General features: G+C 36.9%; 2 protein-coding genes across 3 annotated transcripts in view; one reads left to right on the top strand and one right to left on the bottom strand.

Moving 5' to 3' along the window:
- The first annotated feature begins 970 nt into the window (after positions 1–970).
- LOC107597331 (synaptic vesicle 2-related protein-like) lies at positions 971–10447 on the top strand. Its single transcript, XM_016288345.1, has 14 exons — positions 971–1160; positions 3776–3936; positions 5205–5290; positions 5463–5561; positions 5732–5803; positions 6259–6383; positions 6817–6915; positions 6962–6974; positions 7453–7526; positions 7749–7825; positions 8078–8182; positions 9424–9535; positions 9637–9718; positions 10346–10447. Exons 1-14 carry the CDS (start codon positions 1126–1128, stop codon positions 10445–10447), a joined length of 1242 nt encoding a protein of 413 aa, XP_016143831.1. The 5' UTR covers positions 971–1125.
- Positions 10448–11506: 1059 nt separating this feature from the next.
- LOC107597279 (D-amino-acid oxidase-like) overlaps positions 11507–19072 on the bottom strand; it is a 14616-nt gene continuing 7050 nt past the window's right edge. For both annotated transcript variants that reach the window (XM_016288288.1, XM_016288286.1), the window contains exons 2-11: positions 17273–17475; positions 17024–17138; positions 16786–16862; positions 16575–16640; positions 16106–16160; positions 15321–15425; positions 15156–15238; positions 13604–13721; positions 13423–13521; positions 11507–13163 (exon numbers count right to left, since the gene is read on the bottom strand). In XM_016288288.1, coding sequence (XP_016143774.1) covers positions 13032–13163; positions 13423–13521; positions 13604–13721; positions 15156–15238; positions 15321–15425; positions 16106–16160; positions 16575–16640; positions 16786–16862; positions 17024–17138; positions 17273–17466 — 1044 coding nt within the window. In that variant the 5' untranslated portion in view covers positions 17467–17475 and the 3' untranslated portion in view covers positions 11507–13031. The remainder of the gene's footprint in view (positions 13164–13422; positions 13522–13603; positions 13722–15155; positions 15239–15320; positions 15426–16105; positions 16161–16574; positions 16641–16785; positions 16863–17023; positions 17139–17272; positions 17476–19072) is intronic.

The following is a 19072-nucleotide window of genomic DNA, read 5'->3' as shown; positions in this document are numbered from 1 at the left end:
TGTGTATGTATATATACAGTATATATATATATATATATATATATATATATATCAGCGACAGCCCCACAACATTACTGCTCTAGAGGAGATCTGCATGGAGGAATGGTCCAAATTACCAGCAACAGTGTGTGAAAACCTTGTGAAGACTTACAGAAAACGTTTGACCTCTGTCATTGCCAACAAAGGGTATATAACAAAGTATTGAGATGAAATTTTGTTATTGACCAAATACTTATTTTCCACCATAATTTGCAAATAAATTCTTTAAAAATCCTACAATGTGATTTTCTGGATTTTTTTTTCTCGTTTTGTCTCTCATAGTTGAGGTATACCTATGATGAAAATTACAGGCCTCTCATCTTTTTAAGTGAGGGAACTTGCACAATTGGTGGCTGACTAAATACTTTTTTTCCCCACTGTATATATATATATATATGTGTGTGTGTGTGTGTGTGTAAAATTTATTAAAAAGACTTGTTATCCATCAACTCCTCAGAACTATTCTTTATTTATTATCCTTTCAGTAGCCTAAGTACCCTTTTAAATGTATTTTGTTAGATTTGTCAGTAGGCTAGTTCTTCAATATTCAGCTCTATAACCTTGATTTTAGACGGCAGATTATAGAAATCTGGATATCTGTAGAATCATCAGCTTTATCTTTGTAATAAACATGACCTCATGCACTAGTAGGCATAGTAAAAGGCATAGCTAAATCCAAACATATAATTTATTTTATTTTAAGATCTAATTTATTACAGTAATTTATAACATTTACAGACATGTTTTGTGCCATTGAACATTTAAGTATGAATATAATTGACTTTACTACTTAATATAGAAATAAAAACGTGAATGGGGAAAAAAGTCAGTGAAATTCTTGGGGAGGTGTATTGTCTTGATTCATCCTCTCCTGAGCGTATTCGGTGCTTTGTGCCTTTGCAGAGATCCAGCACTAGCGAGCGACGCGACGCGACAGGCGCAGGAATCATGGACGCTCCGCAGCGCGCCGCCCCTCTCTGAGCTCTTCTCTGTCCTCACGCCCGCGGTGCTGAAATCAGCCTCGACCCGACAGCAATGTAACGGCAATGAGACAAAGACACCGGCAGCCCGACGAACACACCGATAATGGACGATGATTTGTTTCAGTTAAGACAGCTCCCGTGAGTCTGCTTTTCATGCCGTTTCTTTCATCCGATCTGAGCCGTCATGCAAACACTATTCCGTTCATTTCAGCCCGTTTAGAGATCTGCAGCTGCTAGAATGTGATATTGATTTTCATGCAACTTATTTGAAAAAATCACTGCTTACATAATGGCTGCTGTAGATGTAGGCTGATGTAGAATAAGGATATTTTGCCAGTATGGATTGGCAAAGGTGTATGTTTGGTAAACAGATCAAGTAGATTCAACTGTTTATGAATTTTAAAGCAGTAACGTTGTGTTGCATTTAATATTTCCTCGTCCATTGATTCATTTGCGTTGTACATGACGATTCCATTGAATAACGCAATGGTTATTTGTGTCTGAGTGGGGTTTTAATGTGGTGTAGACACTCATTCTGCTCACAGATCACTTTGAATGCTGTTCAAATAGTTTCACGCAATAACACGTATTCAATTTGATTGGCCTTATAGAACATTTTCAACTCATTCAACTCACCGATTCACTTTTTATTGACCTTTTTGTTCACATTTTAAATGATTCTTAAATGATTTCTGTGGCAGGGCTTCTTAACCTAGGGTTAAATACAGCACTAAGCACTTTTCAAAATTATAAACTGAAATGTTGCTTAAGCCAGGGTATAAAGAAAATATGTTAACCCAAGGTTAAATTAAAAACCTTAAAAAAAAAATTTAAAAAAGGGAAGAAGCAGGTTTCCAGAAATTCACTTTAAAAAAGTTATTATAAAATATATAGCCTATTATAAATTGTACATAAGCCTACAAAAATATACTGTGTTGTCCTATTAAATGCAATATTATTTTCATCATAAAGTAATATTTTATTGTAAATCACATGTATGGTCATTAATACTTTATTATGCTTCTAAAAGCTGAAGCTAAAATTGAATTTATCTCTGTTAAAGCTAGTATAATTTTAAACTTTATATGGTAAGCTAAAGTTTTTATTGTAACATTTTTACTTTCTTTTTCTGTTCAATTTACAAACATTTTTACATTATAGCAAAAAGCTTAAATATCCTTTATGTTGTGTTTTGGATTTTTGGACTTTTTCCCCAGAAATGCTAGTTAATATTATCACATTGGACTAAAACTTATCAACTTTGCTCATGATTGGTATAAACCCTTACCAAAATATTTTTGTCCCTCCACCCCCACCTTGCTGCACTTGTAGTGTTCCCAAAAATTGCTTATAGAGTTCTGCTATATTGTTATCAAATCAGTCTTTTTTTAAATGTTTTACACAGGTTTTGTGAATCGTTTTGGAACTTACGGGCAGTTTTTAAAAGGCCGGTCATTTTGGACAGAGAAAACCATATTAGGTAAAGGATTTTCAGTACAGCACAAAGTATGACTGGTTTTAACAGGAATGAGGCCATTCGTGAACAGCCAAACGTCTTGGTCTTGATGACTGATCGCCCAGTGCTTCAGTGGCATCTTAACAAGACAGTGCAAGTTACAAATAAATGTAAATCTGTCCTCGTGTGTCACTGATCATCTGTGTTGCAGTAAAGGTCTTTCCACTGATGCATGTAAGAGTTTTGAATACACTGCCTGCTTTTGCTGATGTTATTCCTGTGCTGCTGATGCTTGGCAGTAGGCCCAGTCGCCATCTGACGGTGTGCAGAAATCATGATGGCAGCGCTCTTAATTGTAGCTTGTTTCAGCAAGGCTTCAGTCTTTTTCAAAATAAAACTGATGAAATCGTCACATTCTTGGCATTTTCTTAATGTCTGCAGGAGCTCGTGTCTGTTCTGTCATCGAAACCGTTGCTAATTTCAGATGGTTTCTGTTTTTTTTGAGCGCTCCCAGAGAAACATTTGTCTCTGCTGAGCGTGGAGAGGTCATCTGTTTAATTACACTGCCTGTCTGCTCATGAAAGCTTTATTGCTCATAGTGTCGCTGTGAGCACTGCAATTACAGTAATTACACCGTGGGATATCTGTGTGCTCCTCTTATTTACTGCTCCCTGATCCAATCTGTCTTCATAGCTGTGAGGATATTTGTAGAGTAAAATCCCCCCGACTAACTCTAGAGCATCTGTTGTTGTTTTCTTCAAACAGCAGTTTTCATTCAGTGAGAAGATGCCTGTCATCCGGTCGCCCCATTAAGGCTGTCGGTTGTGAGTCACAGTTTCAAACATCGCTCCACAGTCTCTTCGCACGTCGGGCTTTCGCTTGTGCTTTCATTCCAGAACCCCAGAAGAGGGATTGCACAAACAGCAAGCTCTCTCATCACCTTGGCAACAGTCTCTTATTATGTGCATTATTCTGTCCTGCACATTGCAGCTGTATTCCACATACAGATCCTTGTTCTGTCGAATGATTTATTTTGGCCTGCCACATTACAAAAAACAGCATATACTGTGTGTTGGCTGCATGGGCTGCTGCTATATTATGCATAGGCATTGCTAAAGCTGTGATTAAGCTGTCAGGCCGCAGCAGAACGATATAGAGCATATTTCATTCTGAATCCTCTCCTTATTGGCTGTTTTAGTCATTGGCTCAGAACCATTCTTATGCAGCGCTTCAGAAATGTGTCGATCTGGTTGATTCTGTACCTTATTATCTGTCTGCCTGGTTGTCTCTCTGACAGAGTGGTGAAATTTCGGCGTACAGGTGAAAGCACTCGCTCAGAGGATGAGTGTGGCGGCAGGGAAGAGGCTTTGCAGGAGGAGGGAGGACGGATGGATATGGAGTCTGTTTCCCTGGCCGATGCTGCTCCGGTGCCTCGGGAATTTGCCAACCCCACTGATGGTATGATTAGTTCATTAATATGTTTATTGTTCACCAGTTGTTACATTTTTGAAAAGGTGTTTCCTTTCTTTCTAAATGTGACCCTGGACCACAAAACCAGTCCTAATACCTAAGTAGCACAGGTATATTTGTAGGAATAGCCAACAATACATTGGTCAAAATTATTGACTTTTCTTTTATGCCAAAAATCATTAGGAATATTAAGTAAAGATTATGTTCCATGAAGATATTTTGTCAATTTCTTACCGTAAATATATCAAAACTTCATTTTTGATTAGTAATATGCATTGCTAAGACCTTTTTTGGACAACTTTAAATCTGATTTTCTCAATATTTAGATTTTTTTTGCACCCTCAGATTCCAGATTGTTTTGTCCTATCCTTACAAACCATACATCAATGGAAAGCTTATTTATTCAGCTTTCAGATGATGTATAAATCTCAATTTCTAAAAATTGACCCTTATGACTGGTTTTGTGGTCCAGGGTCACAAATGTGTTTTTCAGGAATATTTCTTGAGCCAGGGCTCAAAACCACTGTTAACCAAAACTTTTTAAAATCGATTTATTTAGTTGATTTGTAATTTTTTTTGTTATTTAAAATAAAGCTGAAATAAAATATAAATATTTGAAAAACTAAAAAAAAAAAAAAAACTTGGTCACACTTTATTTTAAGGTCCGATTCTGGCTATTAATTAACTATTAACTACGACTTTTAACGTCAATAAACTCCTAATTACTGTTTAAGTGTAGGTGTTGGGTAGGATTAGGGATGTAGAATATGGTCATACAGAATATGTACTTTAGAAGTGCTAATAAATAGCCAATACACTATAATATGCATGCAAACAAGCAATTAATAGTGAGAATTGGTCACTATACTGAAGTGCCACCAAACACTTAAATGAAAATTAGAAATGTTGCCCTGGCAAATAACAGAAATAAAATTTACTGAAGAAAAAAAGTTTAAACTGAAGTAAATTACTAACACTAAAACCGAAATAAAAATAAATTCAGCAGAAATACATTTAAAAACTAAACTAAAACATGCACATTAAAAAATGAACGAAGCTTAAACTAAAATTAAAATGAAAAAAAAGAGCTAATGCAAGGTGTTAATAAATACTGTAATCGTATATAAATTATACTAAAATAACACTTTTGAGCACGTTAAATGCTTCCAAAATACAGGATAGATGATTGCATTATCAGACAGCTCACTAAGCATCTTTAAGGCAGAACTGTTCTCCATATGTTGCTCTTTTAACAGATACCTTCATGGTTGAGGATGCAGTGGAAGCCATTGGCTTTGGAACGTTCCAGTGGAAACTGTCCATCCTGACTGGACTTTCCTGGGTAACAAAACTTAAACGAAATCCAGAGAGGGAATAATTGTCGTACCCTCACATCCCTGTATAATTACAATCAGTTTGGCTTTGAAATGAAACATTTTATTATTTTATAAGCTGTAAATGTTAAAAGTTGCTATATTTGTTTCCATATTTCTGATGGTTGTATTTGTGTGCAGATGGCCGACGCCATGGAGATGATGATTCTCAGTATATTGGCCCCTCAACTGCACTGTGAGTGGGCACTGCCCAGCTGGGAGGTGGCACTGCTAACTTCGGTACTGTACACTACTCCTTGAGTCAATAATGACTCCCCTCATGCTTTTTTAGACAGGGTTGGCAGTAGAAATGTTCTTGTTCCGTTAAGCTTTGCATCGTTCATAAATGAGTTTGCCTGAATAACCGCACTGATGCATATGTAATGAGTCTCTTACCTTCTCTGAAACAGGCAGTATTTATTGGAATGATGATCAGTTCGTCATTATGGGGAAACATATCTGATAGATATGGGAGAAAAACAGTGAGTATGTTTATAAATTAAAGAGCAGTATGTGCATGTCCAACGGCACAAATGTTGTTTCTAATCTCACTGTGCACCAGCGGGGACTGATTCGAGCTGTGTGTGTGTGTGTGTGTGTGTGTGTGTTTGTGGTAGGGTTTGATCTTGTTCCGTTAAGCTTTGCATCGTTCATAAATTAGTTTGCCTGAATAACCGCACTGATGCATATGTAATGAGTCTCTTACCTTCTCTGAAACAGGCAGTATTTATTGGAATGATGATCAGTTCTTCATTATGGGGAAACATATCTGATAGATATGGGAGAAAAACAGTGAGTATGTTTATAAATTAAAGAGCAGTATGTGCATATCCAACGGCACAAATGTTGTTTCTAATCTCACTGTGCACCAGCGGGGACTGATTCGAGCTGTGTGTGTGTGTGTGTGTGTGTGTGTGTGTGTGTGTGTTTGTGGTAGGGTTTGAAGATGAGTGTATTATGGACCCTGTTTTACAGCCTCCTCAGTGCGTTTGCACCTATATACGGATGGATCCTGTTCCTCAGAGCTCTGGTGGGCTTCGGCATTGGAGGGGCTCCACAATCGTAAGTGTGACTCGGATCTGAATGCACACACAACCGTTTAGAAGTTTGGCGTCGTGCGGATTTTTAAACGTTTTAAAAAAACTAAATAAAGTCTTATTCTCATCAAGGATGCATTTGGTCAGAAATACTGTAATATTGTGAAATATTTCAATTGAAAATCAATTTGAATAGATTTTAATATTTAATTTAGTCCTGTGATGAATTTTTTTTAATGCATCCATGTTAAATAAAAGTAAAAATTAAATAAAAAAGAAAGTCATTCTGCTCTGACCCCAAACTTTTGAATGGTAGCGTACAAACATTTAATGAATTATGGTAAGGAGATTTGCAAGTTCTTTTAATCTATAAATTCTCCATTACAGTTTACCATTTTATATAAGAATATCATGAAATAATTAGAGACTTACAGCAAGCTTTTGATCTCTCCTATAAGAGTAACATTGTATGCTGAGTTTCTCCCCATGCGGTCCAGAGCCACTTGCATTCTGTTGATAGAGGTAATATTCTATTCTATTCTATTCTTTAAATACAGGTATCATCATAGCTTGAATGATTAACTATAATTCAGTGTGTTATAGGCAATCTGCATTGGTGTGTGAACGTTTTCATACAGACATTATGATTCATTATTATGTTTGTACTTGAAATGATCCTAAATTTATGAAAAAAAATAGAACCAACTTAAACCACATGTTTATGTTTTTGTCTGTAGAAAACTATTAGATAATATTATTTATACTACTTATATTGTTATTCTTTTGAATTTCTATTCATCAAAGAATCCTAAAAAATGGTTTCTGCAAAAATATTAAGCAGTGCAACCATTTTCAGCATTGATAATACTAAATGTTTCACTGAAAACTGGAGTAATGGCTGCTAAATTCAGATGTGCCATGACAGGAATAAATTATATATATATATATATAATATGTTAAAATAGAAAGCAGTTATTTTTCATTTTAATAATATTTCACAGTATTACTGTATTTATTCTCTCTCTCTCTCTTATACATATTTTGTCATTTTATCTCTCTTTTTTTTGGGTACAATTATTATTTTTTGTGTTCAGGAGGACAGGGGGAAAATTCAAGATCTTTTCTCTCCACATTTCCGTTGGACCACTGTTCTGCTCTGGTTCATATGGTAAGATGGTTCTCCAAAGTTCTATTAATTATTGTGTGAACACTCATTCAATCACATTATGTACATGTATACTACTAAAGCTTTAAAGGACTTTTTTTGTTCCCTGAGATTTTTGTCACATCTCACTCTTTTTGTTTCGCAATTTCACTCAGATATTCCACAAAGTTTTGTGTTCTTGCTGCTTTCGTTCATATTCTGTTTATTGTGTGCTTTCTGATGCAGGTTCTCTAATGCATTCTCATATTATGGTGTGGTTTTGCTGACCACTGAGCTTTTCCAGGAGGGAGGCGCCTGTGGTAGTGAGTGAAAGCTTTTGTGTGTTTAAAAAACAGACCGGAGCATAGTGCGAGAATGTAAGGACTATGTATAGAATAGAATACCACAATTATTCAATACTGTACAGTATAACCTGTATACTGCCTAATGTTATTTTTTTTAAATAGTATGTAAACCAGTGTGTTTAATATAATTTCAAACTATAGAGTGGTAGAATGCTAACGATACACAACCAATGGATTCTGTGTGTATATATTGGTCGTGTCTCCCTCTAGGGGCGAAGGGCAGTAAAAGGGAGCCAAGTTGCAGTTTGGAGTGCAAATATCTGAATTCAGATGATTACAAAGACCTTCTGTGGACCACACTTTCTGAGTTTCCTGGTATATATTTGAATTATAATGCCATTAAAGGAATAGCTCATTCAAAAATGAAAATGCACTCACTCTAAGGCCATTCTGAACCCTGAATTTTGAATTATTCAGACACCAGATATCATTTTTTATATCTTTTTACTAGTGGGTGCAGGACACTATAGTTCATTTATGTAAGGGAGGATAGCAAAATAAAGTAAACTGTGACATATTATACCCAAAAATTGGACTACCAGTAAATTTTATAAAAATTAGACACTTTGACCTTACCATGTTTTGCTTTAATTGCTAATGTGACCTTTTTCACCACAGACTGAACAAAATTAAGCATTGCTTGGTAATTGGTTGACCTAAATCGGTATTATCTAATTGTGTACTGACAGCTATTCAACCTAATCCATTACATATACCTTCACTGTAAAAACAATTCCGTAAAATTTACGATAAAGAAACGGCAGCTGTGGTTGCCAGAATTTTACGGAAAAAAAATACGGTAGCAACGTTTTAGGTTTTACAGTTTTAACTTAAATTTACAGTCAAATTCCATAATTTCATTAATTGATATAATGTTAATATACCAACCTATTGAAGTACTGAAATCTGTTCTGTACCTTTGTAATACACCGATGACCTCCAAATGCAGGAGGTGATGAGAAAGTCACACAATGAACCAAAGCCCATCACAAGCAGCTTTTAGATAATAACATATATAGAAGGTGCACAGTGTCATTTTATCTGACATTATCAAGATGAATTTGTTCTGACACAGTTTAACTGTGTTCTTGTCGTATTTTATTACCATTTTACTATTCGCTAACTATAGCGAATAAAATGTGATACTGTGAGGAACGTTGAATGTGTCTGAATACATTTTGGTTTGATTGTAAATTAAGCATTACATCACTTGCTCACCAATGGATCCTCTGCAGTGAATGCACCAAAACATTCCAAAACAATTCTAACCAAATGTCAGTGGATTTTGAGATAGACTAGAGGGGATTATTGTGATGTTTTTATCAGCTGTTTGGACTCTCATTCTGACGGCACCCATTCACTGCAGAGGATCCGTTGGTGAGCTAAATGCTAAATCTCTTCAAATCTGTTCCAATGAAGAAACAAACTCATCTACATTTTGACGTTTCAGCAAATGTTAATTTTCTGAGTGAACTATTCCTTTAACATCTAATTTTTAAATAAGTTATGGCAGGCATAAAGAGAATGTGGCAAACGTATTGATTGATGCATCACAGGCCTGCTGGTGACCCTGTGGGCGATTGATCGATTAGGGAGGAGGATAACTATGGCATTGTGTTTCTTTGTCTTCTCCCTCTGCATTGTGCCACTCTACGGCTGTGTGGGAAGGTCAGAAGCACTTCTATTACTGTAATTTTTATAGTGCATTCAAGCCTGTGGTAATCACATTTGTGAACATACTGTGATTAACTACATTGCCTATATTGCAGGACGTCTTTGACCGTATTTATATTCATTGCGAGGGCTTTTATCGCTGGAGGTTTCCAGGCTGCATATGTGTACACCCCTGAGGTGAGAACTCTTTTCCAATTCATTTCAGTTGATATAGAATTATTTTGTGGAAGAACTGAGGCTCAAAGGGAAGCTCTATCCTTCTTTGCCCTGTCAAAGGAATATGTAATTGAACATTTGACACTCTTGGCAGATAAACTGTATGGAGAGTAAAGCCTGTAGACTGTCAGTGTAGTGTTAAATGTTTTGCTCAAGGCAACAGCTGTGCTGGAGAAGGATTTTGACCTTGGGAAGCGTCCAGGTCCTGGCTCACTCCCACCACTTGGCAGCCATTGCAACAGCTCACCTGACTACTTTTCATGAACCACTGGAGTTCATCTCCAGAAACAGGACTGAAGGGTTGAATATTACATAGAGTGTCTGTAGGTTGCTTAAGAACGTAGTTACTGACTGTATATTACCTAAAAGAGCGAAGCAGTTTACCTAACTACATTAATCTCTGTCAGTGATATTTAACTGATTTTGAAAGTGTTTACAGCATAACAGCATGCTGAAGAAACTTTAGTGAAGTAATAGGTCCATGTAGGTCATATAGGTCAATTCACTAACCACCCTGTGGTTAAGTAACAGTTCAATGTTCACACTGAGAAGATCTTTGTTGTAACTCACTCAGTATTTATTTTGCAGGTGTATCCCACAGCCACGAGAGCACTGGGTTTGGGCACCAGTAGTGGGATGGCTCGGGTTGGAGCTCTCATCACACCATTTGTGGCACAGGTGTGGAAATAACAAATAAAAGACATAAAATAAAGAATAATGTAAATACCCAATCAAAAATTAACTAAAAACCAACAAATATTATAATAAAGCAATAAGCCCCAAGAAGCCGTGGTTTTCAGTGAATTTATAACAGCTAAGGGGTGTTGTTAGGCACGATGCGAAGCGGAAAACCCCTTTAGCTGTTATAAATTCACTGTAAACCATGGCTTCACGGGGCTTATTGCTTTTATAAAACGGTTATTCCATATACGTAGTAAGGTTTCACAAAATAAAACAGAGCAAATAAAGTGTAAATACAGTATATTAGTAAAAACATTATTCTTCCGCCAAACAATGTAGTTCTTCAGAAACGGTTGTGGTTCAAAGCGGTTGCAGAGCAACACACAAACGTAAACAAAGGTGTGTGTTTGTAGAGTAATTTACAACAGCTTCGAACTTGGCTCAACCAATCAGAATCAAGGACCGGAACTATGTTTTATAACAAATATTTTTTAGATATTATAAATGCTGGAGATCCAATATACTTGCTATTTTTTATTTACTTTTTATATTTACTTTTAAGAGTTAAAACCCTTCCTGTATTCCAGTGGCGTTGAATCTGTGGCAGTTTGGGCAAATGATCTGATGTGCTGAGCTCTGGTGCTCATGTGGGCTGCATGATTTTGAGTCCAGCTTGCAAAAAAACTCACTCTGCGAACAACAATTCAAAGAGTTACCAGAAATATGACTAAAAAAGAGAAACGAAAAAGATAAGGGGGCTCATTCATTAACTGCATGTGTGTAAATGTTTTCAGAAATGATGATTCATTAATAAGTTTGTACTTAAAATTATTTTACATTTATGACAAAAAAACTCAAAGCAAGGTTTGTGTTCACATTTTTCTATACACTAAACTATTACACACTATTATTTATACTATATTCTTTTGAATCCTGAAAAATGTGTTGTGGTTTATGCAAAAACAATAAGCGGCACAACCATTTTCAGCAGTAATAATAAGAAGAAATGTTTCTTGAGCATGAAATCAGCATATTAGAATGATTTCTGAAGGATCATAGGACGCTGTTTGCTGGCTGCTATCGCTTCCTGTGCCCTGCCCATAGAGACCACAGGACGAGGCCTCCAGGAGTCCAGTCACAGAGAGTGGGGTCAGGAGATGATGGGACGGGCCTCAGACCACAGTCCTGGAGGGATTCCACATTCCAGCTCTGGATCACAGGACTAAGAAACACCACAGATAGACTTTGTAGAAGAAATTTGGAATCTTTTCTGTAAAAAAAAAACAAACAAGCAATGTATGTCCACAAAGGAATAGCATTTTAAGAACTCTTGGTTTTGATTTAAATCCATCTATTAATGATACATTCCTCCACCAAAGGTTGCAGGGTTTCTTTTTATGAACCTCCAAACCAGAGAAATGGAGTGGAATAGATTCCCATCACATAATACTCCCCTTTTGCCCAAAGGAACAGAAAATGGGTCGAAAATCGATCTAAAACATGACAAATTGCATTATAACACATGAAATCACTCTCACATGTTCAGAGGATCTGAGCAGCATTTGAACAACAAAAGATTTGAACCTGAAGTCATGAAGTTGAAAGATAGCATAAGAGAATATACGATTGTGACAGGTTTAGTACGACAGCAAGTAGAAAGAGGATTTGTTAAATTTTTTTAAGAGGGCTTTACACTCCAGCATTCCTTTGGCAAAGTCATGAGAACTTTTATCTCTTCATTGAAGCAGACAGGATGCTGCTATTAATCAGACAATGCACCAGTTTGGGGTCTGCCATCTTGCTTTTTTTCAACCATTTACCATCCATTCACAGTTTTAGACTTTCTCTGACACCAGTGATGTATCTAGTGGACACCAAAGTCTTCATTTCGCACCGCTCAGCACTTGAGAGCACCTCTCTTCATCCTTTCACCAGCTGCCAACTGCAATCACTCATGTAAAGTGTATAAACTCCAGTTGATCCCTTATAATCAGGCATATCAAAGGTTATTGGATTCTTACTATCTTAAAATACAGCTCAATAACAATAAAACAATAGCAAGTGGCTTTCATCAGAGCAGGTCTGTAGGTCACATGTATTTTATGATTGTCTATTCTAGCACATCAGGCTCCAAGCGCATTTTTCAAACAACGGCTTGCATCGAAACACACAACATTTAGCAACAATCTTTGTTTATTCAGCTCGACTGCTCAATGCTATATTCGGTTATTTGTATTTCTGCCTTTTCGACTGTACAGTGGGTATGTGTGTGGCATGATGGGAAGTGTGCAGCTGTTCCTGTGAGTGCAGAGAGTTGCCTGCCTTTTGTGTTTTGTGTCTGTGCGCACAGATCTCTTGCCACTGCACTGGATGTACATGTATGATAACAATAAATTATGCTTCAAGAAAAAAAAAAGTGAGTATATGTATCTTTATTATAGATTAGTGCAGAGAAATGTAGAGAAATGTATGAAATTCTGAAGATTCATTATCTCTTGGGGGAATCAGTGTGATAATTGTTATTAGATTAGTGAGAATAAGAATTGATACTGTAGATAACATGTCTAAACATTTGTCCAGAGGCATAGATCTATTAGAGACGTGATTTAGAGTGTGCTAGCAGGCCTTTCTGCTCCAGGATCTGTCCAAAGAGACGAGCAGCTTCCTCAGCACATCCACGATGGATGGTCAGTCCAAAACCACCATGTCCGTAGTTATGAATGACCTGAGGTGAAAGAAAACGAAAACATAGTGTGCGAACAGAGAATCGTGAATCTGCGGAGCCCTAAAGGGACATCATGATGGAAAAAATATGAGATGGAAGGAAAAATGAAAAAATCATTTACTTTGAACACTTTAAACTTTGCATATTTTTCCAATAACATGTCCATTTAGGGGCTCTTTATTAATCATATATTATCTTGGATATTTATGTTGTAAAATGGCATCAGATCTTAAGTGTAATGGTCATTCTATGAGCTCACCTCAAACGAGGTTGGTTCAGATCGTATGGTCTCTCTCTCCAGTCTAACTTTGCTGCGTGCGGGCCTGAGACCAGTCCAGTCCTCTACTATCCGTGCACGCTAGAGAAAAAAAACGGCATCCAATCCATTCATGCCACTCAAACAAACACTAATTTAGCAAGGCTAAAATGGCTGAAACTACCTGTAGACTGGGCTCAAGCTTGCAGGCGGCTTCCCAGATTCCTTTATGGTCAACAGAACTGTTCTGCAGATTCCAGTTTCCTACTTGGAAAACTCCACCCACAGTGACTAAACGACTCCTGCAGAGACAAAATTACCTGAGGTAGCGCTAAGACAAGACTACACTGCACTTCATTACAAACATAAGTGAAAAATTAGCAACAATGCTTGTTATTACGTGTTATTTTAGTATTACATACCATCCCAGTATTTATTAATATTTTCATTTAGCTTTTATTTTATATTTTCAGTTTTCATTTTATTTTAAGTATAATTTTTATCAATATTGTTGTGCCTTTGTCATTTGTTTTAGTTTTTTATATATTTACATTTAGCTTCAATTTCTTTTTTATTTTAGCTTTAGTCATTTTAGCACATATGATGCGAAGTTTTCCTTTCTCTTTGGAGTGTTACAAGCTGTTCGTGAATAGATAAGATCCCTAAAGTTGCAAAGACTAAAGTCTCAAACCCAAAGAGATATTCTTTATAAAAGTTAAGACTTGTCCACGCCCTCCTAAAACGCCTCGTTTAAACACGCCCCCACATGTCTACATCACAATGTGGGAAGATTTACATAACACCGTCCAAATGTTCACGCAAAGAAAGAAGGCGTAACTTTGATTCTTGCTGTAGTATTGTTGCCACCGCTGCCATGTCATGAAGAGCCGTGTGTTTCGTTGCAAAAGCGAAACTACTTTGTTTGGTCTTCCAAAAGAGGACACAACTAGAAATCAGTGGTTAAGTTGTATTTACAACACTGTTCCAGAACACTTCAACCCAAATATTCAGATGTGTGCAGCACATTTTATGGAGGACTGTTTCCTGATCCTGGGAGAGTAGACTACAATGCCGGCTGTTCTGACTCACAGTCTGTAAGTACGTTTTCATATTTAAAGAATTTGTCACTGATGATTCAAACGCGAGTTTTGAGCAGTGTAGAGTAGCGCTTGTTTGTCATTTATCCGATCACAAATGCAGACATGGTTTTATGTTTACGCGGCGCGATACAAAGCAATGCATAAAAAGACAGTATAAGTCATTATAATCCGTAATTATGTCTCCACTGGATGCAACAAATGCCTCGTTTATAATGGGTTTTACTAGTTTTGCCTTGTCACTCCGGGACAGGGCATCACAGTATGGTAAAGGGCGTAACATTTCCGTCACACGCTTGAGGTATTCGGCCAATCACAATGCACTGGATAGTTAGCCAATCAGAGCACACCTCGCTTTTCAGACCGATGAGCTTTGTAAAAATCGACGCGTTTCAGAAAGGCGGGGCATAGAGGAGGAACAATAATGTACAGTATGTGGAAAATAATGTGTTTTTTGAACCTTAAACCAAATACACAAAATAATGTTCTTTTTAGCAACGTCATATGACCCTGGACGTATTCCAGATTGAAAATGCAACGTTTTAAATATTTTTTTGATCTATTATTTACATTTTATTTTATTTCAGTTTTCTTTAGATTACTGTAAATGCAGAAAAGTGTCATCATGAAGAGGCTCACCCAGGAATGATGTACGGTGAGTTATAGACTCCTGATGAGGAATCATGTGTGAGGATCCAGTGTTTCAACCAGGGAGCGTCTACCTGTTGATATAAAAAACAAGAGATCAGAGCAGTTCCATGTAAATGCTTTATGTCTGATTGACTTTTATCCACTAAACCTCACCTTAATGATCTGTCCTCTGGCTGGCTGGAGCTCAGGATCAGGCTGGAGGTCTCCTGATCGGACACCGGAGCAGTTGATGATAACATCAGCACCACTATCTGCCAACTGAAGCCCATTTTTGAGGTCATTACAAATTACAAATTTTATGATTACTTTTTTACAGTATATATGAGGCAAGCATAATCGGAACATTAAATTAATTAAATTAGAGTTAGAGAATCTGCTTATAATATGTTATGTTAAAACTAGTGTAAGGTAATCTTACTGATTTTAACAATCAAGTTAACATATACACTACCATTCAAAAGTTTGGGGTAGCTAAGATATTTTAATGTTTAAATCTCTTATGCTGAATAAAATACAATAAAAGCAGTAATATTGTGAAATATTATTACAATATTATTACAAAAGAACTGTTTTATATATTTTAACAACTATTTAAATACATGTTAAAATGTATTTATTTCTGTGATGTCAAAGTTAATTTTCAGCAGACATTACTCCAGTCTTCAGTGTCACATGATCCTTCAGAAATCATTCTAATATGCGATTTGTCATTTCTACATATATATTATCAATGATGAAAACAGTTGTGCTGCTTAATATTTTTGTGGGAATGATGATACTTTTTTTCAAGAGTCTTTGATGAATAGAAAGTTGTAAAGATCAGTCTTTATTTGAAATGGAATTATTTTGTTACATTGTAAATGTCTCAACTGTCACACTTAATACTGATCTTTTAATTTAAAAAAGATGAATGGAAATGAAAAAGCAATTGCTCAGACCTCTTTAAATGAACCAATCTTCCTCTGATAAAACTTGACCTCTCTTTGTCTTAACCTACAGAAAACACAGAAATGTGACCAAGGTGTCAAAGATAGTGTTAATCATTGTTAGACCAGAAAAGAGTAACTGATTCACAACTGATTTTACATGACTATATACATGCATAAGTTATTCTGATGCATATACAGTAAAACAGAAGAATACAAATATTCATGTAAAAATTGGAGACACACCTATATGCAAGATGTCTAGACACATGATATACATGTAATATACAAGTCTAGAAATCTAAAAGATTACTTATTCATTTTAAGTCAAAATGCTTATTTGTTTTATATATATTTTTAAAATGTAACAATTTCTAAGCTTATATTACAGTTTGAATTGTGGACTCTTGAGCTCCACTGTATATTCTATTTCATTCCCATTCTAATGTTGGTTACTGATTAGATAACAGGAATCTCTCACCAGTCCATAAGCCAGGGCAGGTATGTCTTTCCTTCAATCATGAGAGCGGTGTTAAACCAACCAAAACTGAAAAGATAGAAGGAAAATGGAAAAGTGACATATGCAATTTTACAAAAATAAATACTACAACCATCAAAGGGTAAAACAACAAAACAAGTAAGCGTCATCAAATTATAGAAATAGCTTGTGATGAGATGCAGTTGATAAGTACCTGTATCCCGGGAACATGTCTAGTTCACGTTTAGTCAGCTGGCGAAAACCCAACACCGCATCTTTAAATGAGGGGTCCTGTTTGAGGGGAGCAGAGAGATTGAGTCATTTTCACTATTATCTCTTGGGTCAGTGAGATGGGTCGGTTACAGTATGTCCCGTGTGTCAGAACTTGCGGTTTATTATATGCCATTCTGTAGATAATGACATTATATGCAATGGAAAGATAATGTTCTTACTGGCAGGGGTTCAGTGCACAGATTGTAGCCAGACTGAAGGAAGATTCCCATTTTCACTGAATCTGGCGAGGTGAGGCAACTTTGTAGATAGTCAAACGTCTCTTTGTTCCATTTACTGAGAAAAGTAAATAAAACATTTTACTTGCTGCTATAGACTATACAGCATCTTGGGTTCTTCAGGTTAACTGAGAAACATGAGGATGTGCTTCAACCGATTCACTGACACTTTTACTGACACTGAAAGCTCACGTTTCATGCACATTGCCCTTGTCGTAGAGATACGGCTGCCAGAGTCCAGCTGCCCCGTCGCTGGTGGTGAGTGGAGTGAAGACATCAGCATACACCTCTATGGTGAGGGGGCTGATCCTGCTGTGAAAGTGCTGGTAGATGCTCTGAGCGGTGGAGAGGCCGATGACCCCCGCTCCAATGATGCACACCCTCATGTCTGCTAACTAAATGCAAGTATAAATATGAATGCATGGTTTTATTACATACAGGTGCATCTCAATAAATTAGAATGTCGTGGAAAAGTTCATTTATTTCAGTAATTCAACTCAAATTGTGAAACTCGTGTATTAAATAAATTCAATGCACACAGACTGAAGTAGTTTAAGTCTTTGGTTCTTTTAATTGTGATGATTTTGGCTCACATTTAACAAAAACCCACCAATTCACTATCTCAACAAATGAGAATATGGTGACATGCCAATCAGCTAATCAACTCAAAACACCTACAAAGGTTTCCTGAGCCTTCAAAATGGCCTCTCAGTTTGGTTCACTAGGCTACACAATAATGGGGAAGACTGCTGATCTGACAGTTGTCCACAAGACAATCATTGACACCCTTCACAAGGAGGGTAAGCCACAAACATTAATTGCCAAAGAAGCTGGCTGTTCACAGAGTGCTGTATCCAAGCATGTTAACAAAAAGTTGAGTGGAAGGAAAAAGTGTGGAAGAAAAAGATGCACAACCAACCGAGAGAACCGCAGCCTTATGAGGATTGTCAAGCAAAATCGATTCAAGAATTTGAGTGAACTTCACAAGGAATGGACTGAGGCTGGGGTCAAGGCATCAAGAGCCACCACACACAGACGTGTCAAGGAATTTGGCTACAGTTGTCGTATTCCTCTTGTTAAGCCACTCCTGAACCACAGACAACGTCAGAGGCGTCTTACCTGGGCTAAGGAGAAGAAGAACTGGACTGTTGCCCAGTGGTCCAAAGTCCTCTTTTCAGATGAGAGCAAGTTTTGTATTTCATTTGGAAACCAAGGTCCTAGAGTCTGGAGGAAGGGTGGAGAAGCTCATAGCCCAAGTTGCTTGAAGTCCAATGTTAAGTTTCCACAGTCTGTGATGATTTGGGGTGCAATGTCATCTGCTGGTGTTGGTCCATTGTGTTTTTTGAAAACCAAAGTCACTGCACCCGTTTACCAAGAAATTTTGGAGCACTTCATGCTTCCTTCTGCTGACCAGCTTTTTGAAGATGCTGATTTCATTTTCCAGCAGGATTTGGCACCTGCCCACACTGCCAAAAGCACCAAAAGTTGGTTAAATGACCATGGTGTTGGTGTGCTTGACTGGCCAGCAAACTCACCAGACCTGAACCCCATAGAGAATCTATGGGGTATTGTCAAGAGGAAAATGAGAAACAAGAGACCAAAAAATGCAGATGAGCTGAAGGCCACTGTCAAAGAAACCTGGGCTTCCATACCACCTCAGCAGTGCCACAAACTGATCACCTCCATGCCACGCCGAATTGAGGCAGTAATTAAAGCAAAAGGAGCCCCTACCAAGTATTGAGTACATGTACAGTAAATGAACATACTTTCCAGAAGGCCAACAATTCACTAAAAATGTTTTTTTATTGGTCTTATGAAGTATTCTAATTTGTTGAGATAGTGAATTGGTGGGTTTTTGTTAAATGTGAGCCAAAATCATCACAATTAAAAGAACCAAAGACTTAAACTACTTCAGTCTGTGTACATTGAATTTATTTAATACACGACTTTCACAATTTGAGTTGAATTACTGAAATAAACAAACTTTTCCAC

Source organism: Sinocyclocheilus grahami, unplaced genomic scaffold (genome assembly GCF_001515645.1).
Source record: "Sinocyclocheilus grahami isolate Dianchi unplaced genomic scaffold, SAMN03320097.WGS_v1.1 scaffold230.1, whole genome shotgun sequence".
NCBI lineage: Eukaryota > Metazoa > Chordata > Actinopteri > Cypriniformes > Cyprinidae > Sinocyclocheilus > Sinocyclocheilus grahami.
Note: the sequence above shows the minus strand (reverse complement) of the source record. Positions and strands in the feature narration are given on the sequence as shown.

Bases quoted from the DNA above. Each gene is read 5' to 3' on its own strand.
- LOC107597331 (XM_016288345.1), top strand. From the start codon at position 1,126: ATGGACGATGATTTGTTTCAGTTAAGACAGCTCCC. The intron at 5,291-5,462 runs GTAACAAAACTT...ATTTGTGTGCAG, and splicing joins TCCTGACTGGACTTTCCTGG to ATGGCCGACGCCATGGAGAT. The intron at 6,384-6,816 runs GTAAGTGTGACT...CTCTCCTATAAG, and splicing joins ATTGGAGGGGCTCCACAATC to AGTAACATTGTATGCTGAGT.